Here is a 9,638-nt window from a genome sequence, read left to right as displayed (position 1 = left end):
ATTGACACTCTCCATCACTGTATGGTTTGGTAGCAGCACAGAATCTGCAAGGAAAAAAAATCAACAGTGCCATGTTACCAAAAGTTGAAAGCCATGTGTTTGAGTTTTTGGACATGGCTTTGATGCGTTCCAATCCCGCACATGATATTTTTCATCGACTGCCATTGAGGAATGAGAAATGGAGACAGTAGGAAGAAATTTAAGGATTCTAAAAAGCATTTTAAAACGTCATTTTACCCCACTTCTGTTCGTTTTATTAATTCACGATGAAAATATTATTTATAACAAACAATGTGTTCTTATTCTTACTGTATTTTTAACACACACATGACACCTCAAATTACAGTGCATGTTATCATGCATGTAGCAATAAGCTATACTAAAATATAAGACCAGTCACATCGTTGATGGGAATACCAATCTTGGTGTAATTGCTAAAAAACAAAAAAACGAACAGTTGGTGTTAATGGCAAAAAAGAAAAAATTAGGTGGTGAATAGATATCGGCTGAGCTAAATGTATAGATACCAGGGGATGGAGGAAAGAGTTCATGGGATATTCATCACCGCCTTTTTAAGATGCTGAATTGTGAATAATATACAACACACGAACAGGGAGATTAAAAAAAATATTAAAAAATAATTTCTTGCCCTCACCCTCTCTTTTGATCAAACTGGCTTTCTTTTTTCCAGGAATAATCCTGTATGCTGTGGGCATTGATTGGGCCATGAAGAATGAACTCGATGCAGTTGCAAACAATCCCAAGAGTGAGCACGTATTCTTTGTCTCGGACAAAGTCCCCCCCGTCCCCCCGTCCCCCCACACATGAAGTGTTCCAATACCTAATTAATCAACAGGTTGCAATAACTTCAGTGACAGGACTCCAAAGATGCTGCAATTCCAACATATGTACACAAGTGCCAATTAAAAAAAACAATGCTCCAATGCACAGTGCAAAAACAATATTCTCAGCTGCCTTGGGAGACCTTAATCTTCATCACTGTCATCGTGGTTGACAGAGGAAAATGGAAGCGTCGTCTGACCACGGATGGGATCTTTCAGCTGCAGAATATTGGGTTTCAAGTTGAATCTAAAATTGCTGCAAAATAAATAAATAAGACTGGTCAAAAGTTTACATCACATGTGACCAGGTGATCAGCAACAGGTAGACAACTTGAAGAACCAGAACGGCACTCTTCGACGTAACGACGTCGACCAATATGTCTCTGCCCGCATTATTACATCATTATACATGTACTGTACTAAGTTTGATTGAAATCCCTTCAGCTGTTATTAAAAATAATTTCAGATATTAAAATATTCAATTTCAGATTGACAACAACAACAACAACAACAACAGGCATTTTAAGGCCATTTTCCCTGCAAGAGCGGGGGTTAGCCTTGCGGGCCCCACGACAATCATGGTTCCCTGTTTGAGGCAATGTTTTTATGGCCGGATGCCCTTCCTGACGCCAACCCTTGGTCACGCTCTTCGATGCGCAGGGATACAGTGTGCCTATTCTGAATCGGGGTACACACCATGATCATTCATCCCAGCAAGCTGGTACTCAATTTGCCGACCTCGGAAGGATGACAGGCTGAGTCAACCCCCCTGGCGTTAATTCAGCGATCGACCGGGATTCGAACCCAGGATCCTAGGATCCCAAGCCGGCACCCTAACCGCTAAGCCAACACCAGGCTAATGGTGAAAAACTAAGCCAATGGTGAAGAATCACTTAAAAAATTATACTAGCTGATCCGGATCCGGATCTTCACCAAAATTGAATCGATTCTTCCTCGTCACACACACAACCTGTCCACCAAGTTTCGTCCAAATCCATCCATAACTTTTTGAGATATCCTGCTATATGTTGTTTTTAGCCCTATCACTCGTTGGTGAAGAATCACTTAAAAAATTGAATAATTCTCATATCGGAATCCATATTCAAATCTTAACCAAAATCGAATCGTCCTTGTCACATACGCTACATCTCTGCCAAATTACATCTGAATCCGTCCATAACGTTTTGAGATATTTTGTTTACAAACGGACAGACAGACAAACGGACAGACAGGGGTGAAAACATAACCTCAATCCACCTTTGGTGGCGGAGGTAACAAACAAACAGACAGACAGACACGGCTCCTTTTATAATATGGAATCTACAAGACAGGTGCGTTTTCAAAAATGAAGGTATGTGATGTCTACCACCTTTGACAAGTGAACACTTCACGAGTAATATAAACAGATATGTGTTGTATATATTTAGTCTCTTCAACGAAGAGAACACTTGCTTATGAACTTCACCTATTGTTCCCCATTCATCCTCGACTCATGAAGCAAATGATAGTCAATATAATGATTCCAAATGAAGAATGAATGGAATTGCAAGAGGCACAGCCGAGGTTGCCTTACTTTCCCCGAGTACCCCACAATCACACTCACTTGGTGGGCAGTGGAGTGATGAACATGAACTGCCGATGCCGTTGGTTATCGGCCTCTTGCAGCATCATATCCATGGACATCCGCCTGGTCACCATGTCCTGGCCACGTGGTAATGGGCATGTTAAGAAATGGCAGTATTAGCACAAGCTCACAAATCCAAAAAAACAAACTTGTTGTTCATGTTTGGAAAGTTTCACATGGATCACAGAAAGGATGGATGATAGAATGCACAATTAAAATAAATCATATAGACAAAGACACAATTGAAGACAAAAAAGCATAACTTTTGTTGCATGTGTGCAGACAATTCAACGGTATCAACAAATACCACAGGCTTCAAAAGCAACAAAGACCTACCATGAACACATCATACTCATCCAGGCAGCGGAAAGGAGACTCGGTGCAGTGCCAGAGGGCCAGAATGAAACAGACAGTGGAAAAGGACCGTTCACCACCAGAAAGCGTGCTCGTATTGGTTCTGTGGTCCTCGGTTCCCTCATTTGGGTTTACCTAACAGACACCGGAACAGGCTACCCATGCTCATCCAGAAAAGTCTCCAACCAATTATGTATAAACATTCATGGCAACCTAGGCCAAGGTTATTATTATTATTTTTACCAAAAGAGAACATAAAATTAGGAAAAACTTGAACTAATCCATAATGGGCTTGGAGGCTCACTGTGATCATGAGAGTAGAGTTTTTGTGGTTAAAATCCATTGACCCGCTGTATTTCCTCTTTGAAAGCATTGTATCAAAGTTCATCTTGCAAAGTGCACTGAGGTAACTGGAAACAAAGGAGGAAGAAAAAGGAAGTGGTGGGGAGGGAAGGGAGATTGGGAGAGGAGGGGGGAGGTAAATTAAAGTTTTTCCCCTCCCCCCACATTTATTATTTCACAATTTTACGAGTAAAAAGCCCGTCAAAAATGATGGGCTGCAACAATTAATAGACAGTGCAGCCTCGTGAGCGTGCCAAAGTCTGAAGCCTCGCCCTAGTGTCAGATGTGCTTATATCTTCTTTATTATTAGACATCCTACGGATGTAAATTAACACTTGTTTTACTCTGCACGCTTTGCACATCATGTGAAGTGAATTTCACCTCCTTGCGCCTTGCATTTGTTATTTAAAAAAAAAAAACGCTTCTGTACACCACCCTCGAAGCTTGGTTTACAAGCCACCGTCGACAATTCAAATAGACATAATCACTCTTATGGAGAATATTTTTCGAGTTGTTTATCTTCAAAAATAGACTGTAGTGAACACACTTCCTGTTAAAAGATTGGCCTTTAAAACCCACAATTATGAAGGGGGACAGACATCTGTACAAACTGACATTATGTTTTATATGATTATGGAATGCTCGAGAGTAAAGGTTCTCAACTCGCTCTTTCTCACCACTAACTGACGAACTGATAGAGATATTTTGTCCTTTAAAGGTGGGCTATAAAGTTGAAAAAATTCCTTACTCATGCAACTGGAAGCCACGTTCAAGAAAATTTAAAAAAACCACAAAATTGTCTATGACTGAAAATATCCGTTCACGAAAGCCTGCCAGTGGAGCTTTTCTCCTGCTCACGGATGGTCACGTGACGAGAGAATGACACGTCACGGTCACCGCCCTCGGGAACGGGTGTTTCTAGGTCTTATGGCAGTATGATTTGAGAAGGGTGTTTGGGTTTTATCATTTATCGATGGTGTACACTGTACAGTGTTGCTATGGTGCATACTTTAATAAGTATTGCATTTTTACTTACATTTAATGATGCTGTTTTTTTTTTTTTTTTTTAAACAAACGGCTCCAGCGCAATCGGAAATGGTGGTTGACTCCTCCAAGGCACGGACAGGCAGGCAGATTTTTTTCGGGTCGCCAGTGCGTTACACCAACGACCAATGCTCTAGCGTTCCGGCATTTAAGCCGCTTGAGCGGGAGCAGAGACAGGAGCGAGAAAAGTTCCCGTGAGCAGAGGTCGTGGCGTGCCCTTTGACTCGGTGCAACACATCCTCATCAGCCTACGCCACACCCAACAATAATCACTCCAAAGTCTGACTCTTCCTCGGAGTCAGCTGCACCTCCTCTAACAGGTTTTCCCACCCAGCCAGCGGCTTTTCCCGCCTCTCGCTTTTGAATGAAGGAAAGGGTCATCTGTAATGTGGTTGTGTGTGGTGCCATGCAAGATGAATATTTAAAAAGAGGAGGGGAGGGGGGGGGGGGGATTGGGGGAGGTTATTTGTATACAATGATGGGATTGTACCCAATATGGATTTGAAGAATGATTAGGTTGCAATTTTGGGGAAGATAATTAAATGAATGGGATTATGAAACGAGTGGAATTGCAATTATGGTTAAGGAATTATGGTAATTAAATAAATGGATGGAAATGAGTAAGAGAATTAAGATGAAGAACCTAAGAGGAATAAAGAGAAGGGAAAAGACCTAACTAAATCCACATGACGCATCTGCCCCATTTCCCTCCAGACAAACAGGTGGAAGTCTATCTGTGCACATAAACTAATGGCATAAGTGATTTTAGGGAGCTCTACTTGTTCATGGATGCTCTATCCTTGGGGGCTGGTTTCATAACTGTCACAATTATTATTATTTACAATAATTGTAGCACAATTATTATTTTGAGAGCATCGATGCCTGGTGCTCCTGTGAAAACTCCATCAACTGACATATCGACTTGCATCCCACATACAAAGCACTATCTATCTATAATTCCAGTAATCTCTGTGTGTATGTATGTATGTATGTCTGTATGTCTGTGACCGCTGTTTCTCGACAACCACGGGTCCGATATACTTTAAACTTGCCAGGTATATTGCTGGGGACCCGAGGATGTGCCTTTTCAAGGTTTCATATTAATCGGACAAGTAGTTAGCGAGCTATGTCCAAAAAACGATTCAACCAATCAGAGAGCAGCGAGCTATCACGTGTGCCGAACGTGGCGAACAGACTCTGCCTCGGACGGCACATTTGAGAGCGTATTCATTTATTTCACGTTGGCAAACTATGTTGGCGTTAAACTATGTTTTAAAACTAATTAAAACTACTTTGCGATTCTTTCGCTTTCCTGCGCGTTTGTGCACGCTATGGCGATTTCTTTACCAAACTCCGCAAGCCGTTCGCTTTGGACCAAACCATTTCATGTAAATAGAGGGGGGGGGGGGGGGGGGATTGTCACCGTACTCGCAAGCCGTTCGCTTTGGACCAAACCATTTCATGTAAATAGAGGGGGGGGATTGTCACCGTACTCGCAAGCCGTTCGCTTTGGACCAAACCATTTCATGTAAATAGAGGGGGGGGATATAATTTTAGATATATATATAGTACGGGCATGCCCTAGTACAATCAATTACAACATCAACAAAAGTGGCAGAATAATTTGAATTTATAAATAATATTTATTAATCCCCACTGTCTCCATTAAAAGCAATACTACTAATTAAAAGCACCACTTCATCCTAAGAATCCTCAAATTAAACACGTACAAACGTCAGACATCAACGCAGCTACAGGTTAACTCACGACTCGAGGTGGTAACTTATCTCAAGCAAGCAGTTTGCAAAATAAACTCCAGCAGGTTATAAATGGGTGGAGGGTTGGCTATGAGCACGTTTGAAAGGATCTTGTCCTGAGGGTGAGCACAGGATGAAGCCGGCAGGCCAGTCGCGTTGTAAAAGTTCTTAAAGGGCAAAGCCTTGCATCACGAAAGTTTGCATAAGAACCCGAGTCCAAAAGAAAAGTTGTGCGAGACTTTGAAGACCTGACTGCACGCTGTCAAGGATAATGGGTACTTGCAGATGAAGAGGGAGTGGATGGGTACAATGGGTACAATGGGCAGATGAAGAGGGAGTGGAAGAACGGGAAAGGTTGCCGTCTTCTTGATAATGTGTCAGCGATGAGATGCCTGCTTTGAGGTCGTCTTCGAGCCAATAGCAGTGCAGTATTCACAAATAGTACATACATGAGAATCCCAAACCCTCAGCCAAACTCCCTCAGCTGCCAGACAGGTTTCATCGCTTATTTGTGAATCATCAATGACACCACAAACAGAAATGCACACCACTGGGGCTCCCAAGCATGTACCATGAGCAAATGTCAAAAGCAGTCATCATATAAATGAAAACAAAGACCTAATCACATCTCTCACCTGTGACTGTCTGTGCTGTCGTTTATGAATACTGCAAGGCCAGCGTTTTGCTTAACACCGCAAGTCCTTTGAGTGCAACAATTCCAAACAGGTCGGCCATTGCCAAACATGGTTTCAAGGCAGAAGACAAACCCCTATGGGAAAGGGTAGCCTTTTTGGGATCGACCCCAAACTGGACCGGAAGACGGATTCTGGAGGCTTGGCACCACGCAGAGGAAACAGTCACATTGATCACTCAGGAGGTGGTGGACTTGCCATTAATATTTGGACCACTCTCGCATAACGCCCTTGGGGCACCCCGCCATTGAATGGGGATTCCACGTAACACATCACCGGGCTAGTTCATCAGGACAATCCCTTTTACCTACAAACTTCACATTAAATTTTCAACAAACACTTAATCACCCACACTCACTTCTGGAATTTGGTGTACATATCAATCCTCTTCTTCACCATATGTTCCAGGAAACGGACAAAGTTATTAAGTTTCTTCATGTGCCTCCTGCTCTGTTGGTACCTCGCCAGCAATTCAGTGTAATTTCTGAATGAAGGAAAGAGATAAAACTTCATCAATAAAATTTCACTGTGCCAAGAATACCAGCCAGGCAACAAGGCAAAACAGATGCAACACAACACAACAACAGACCTTAGTACTTCATCCTTCTCTTTCTTCGTAGGATGATGTGTGGAATCGATTCGAATTTTCAGTTTTTCCAGGGTCATCACAAGGCAGCGTGTGGACTGAGTCACATCCACACGATCCGGGCAAATCTGCTGTGCCAATGCTGTAACTTCCTGGAAAGGGCAGGCGATCAGTTATCTGAAATCACACCAGGTGTCAAAGGTGGCAGCAATGACTGCTTAAAAATGGCGCTGGTTAAAAAAAAAATTTTTTTTTCACTCTCCACCATACTCATAAAAAGCTAGTGAGTGTGGTTTGCTTGAATATCAATCAAATTAAATTGGTCCTCAATCTCAAAGCCCAAATTAATATAGATATTCTGGATATTAAGGAGGTAATTATATTCTACATGTGACTGCTATTGCGAATCATTGCTGGATGTGGGACAGTGGTGCTGCTGCAGTGAACCTTGCAAGTCAGAAGAATAATTTGAAATTTGGCAAAGGTGACAGCAATAGCTTGCCTACTCGTGAAATACACAGTGGGATCGTTATCGTCCACCAACTAAAGCTGGCAGACGGGACACCCAGTTCAACGTCAATTCGATGGACGGCACACACATTGATGCCTCGCCCTGCCTGCAAAACATCAATCTGACAGTTTATATCTGGGTCGAGATTCAAACCCAGGATAGACCGCTCAGAGGCGAGTACACAACTCTAAGCAGGTATCTAACTCAACATGCAGCTATTGTTTCAAAGGCATTCACAAGCACAGGCAAGGCCTCTTTACCTCCGCCACCAAAAGTGGATGGAGGTTACAGTCACGTGAAAAAGTAAGTACACCCCATGTAAAGTTTTGACTTTTTCAACATATTTCAACATACAGCTATTTGATCTTCATTTCAACAATATTGATAGATAAAGGTGATATAATATAACAAATGTCATGAAACATTTACATTTTGTAGTCCATTGCATAATTTAAATAAACATCAATGCAAATTTCGCATGTGGAAAAAGTAAGTGCACCCCGACATTGATCATGACTTCAAATACCTAAAATTAGAATCAGGTGCACCAGCTCAGGTGCAAATGATTAGAACATCGTCAGAGAGGATCTTGGAGGAACCTGTCTTATTTAAACCTCAGACATTTAGTTTGGTTTGCTCTTTGTTGTTGAAGTGTGCGGCGTCACCATGCCTAGATCAAAAGAGCTCTCTGAGGCCTTCAGAAATAAGGTTATAGATGCCTACGAGTCTGGGAAGGGATTTAAAAAGATCTCCAAACAATTTGAAAACAATCATTCGACTGTCCGGAAGATCATCTACAAGTGGAGAAGATTCCAAACAACTGCCCACTTGTTCAGGCCAGGCCGCCCCAGCAAGTTCAGCCCGAGAGAAGACCGCAAGATGCTGAAAGAAGTCTCTAAGAACCCCAGAATGTCATCATGGGACCTACAGGTAGCTCTTGCCACTGTTGATGTCAAAGTGCACGAGTCTACCATTAAAAAGAGGCTGCACAAATTTGATGTACATGGGAGGTGTGCCAGGAGGAAACCTTTGCTGTCCAGAAAGAACATCAGGGCAAGACTAAAGTTTGCCAATGAACACCTAGGCAAAGACCAGCACTTCTGGAACAATGTGCTCTGGACAGATGAGTCAAAAGTAGAGCTATTGTGCCACAGTACCAGAAGACATGTTTGGCGAAAACCAAAGACAGCATTTGACCACAAGAACCTGATACCAACTGCAAAGCATGGTGGTGGAAATATTATGGTTTGGGGCAGCTTTGCTGCATCAGGGCCTGGGCAGCTCACTATCATAGAATCCACTATGAATTCTTCATTGTACCAGAGGGTGGGGTGCTTGAGGATAATGTGAGGCCATCTGTCAGAAAGTTGAAGCTCAACCAAAGGTGGACCTTGCAACATGACAATGACCCTAAACATACCAGTAAATCCACCAAGGAATGGCTGAAAAGAAAGAAATGGAGGTTTCTGGAATGGCCAAGTCAAAGCCCGGATCTAAATCCCATCGAGATGTTGTGGGGGGATTTGAAACGAGCTGTGCATGCAAGAAACCCCTCAAACATCGCACAGCTGAAAGAATTCTGCATGGAGGAGTGCGCAAAAATTTCTCCCAGTCAATGTCAGAGACTGGTAGACAGTTATAAGAAGCGCCTACTTTAGGTTGTTTCTGCCAAAGGGGGCAATACCACCTATTAGAGCCAAGGGTGTACTTACTTTTTCCACATGCGAAATTTGCATTTATGTTTATTTAAATTATACAATGGACTACAAAATGTAAATGTTTCATGATATTTGTTATATTATATCACCTTTATCTATCAATATTGTTGAAATGAGATCAAATAGCTGTACGTTGAAATATGTTGAAAAAGTCAAAACTTTACATGG

At 42.2% G+C, this 9,638-nt stretch overlaps 1 protein-coding gene across 2 annotated transcripts in view; it reads right to left on the bottom strand.

Annotated features, from left to right (window-relative positions):
• Positions 1–231: 231 nt before the first annotated feature.
• The window catches only part of SMC6 (structural maintenance of chromosomes 6), a 203,192-nt gene continuing 193,785 nt past the window's right edge, over positions 232–9,638 (bottom strand). Inside the window, exons 22-27 of one of the 2 annotated variants that reach the window (XR_013622661.1) lie at positions 7,245–7,393; positions 7,014–7,139; positions 3,125–3,230; positions 2,803–2,975; positions 2,446–2,543; positions 232–1,098 (exon numbers count right to left, since the gene is read on the bottom strand). Coding sequence is in view for 1 of the 2 variants with exons in the window: in XM_078773238.1 (XP_078629364.1) it covers positions 987–1,098; positions 2,446–2,543; positions 2,803–2,955; positions 3,125–3,230; positions 7,014–7,139; positions 7,245–7,393 (744 nt within the window). In the remaining variant the exon portion in view is untranslated. The remainder of the gene's footprint in view (positions 1,099–2,445; positions 2,544–2,802; positions 2,976–3,124; positions 3,231–7,013; positions 7,140–7,244; positions 7,394–9,638) is intronic. The other variant, XM_078773238.1, reaches the window with a different exon arrangement.

The sequence above is a fragment of the Myxine glutinosa genome, chromosome 2 (assembly GCF_964187855.1).
Source record: "Myxine glutinosa chromosome 2, kmMyxGlut1.1, whole genome shotgun sequence".
NCBI classification, from domain to species: Eukaryota; Metazoa; Chordata; class Myxini; order Myxiniformes; family Myxinidae; genus Myxine; species Myxine glutinosa.
The sequence above is the reverse complement of the archived record's forward strand: the minus strand, read 5'-3'. Positions and strand labels throughout refer to the sequence as shown.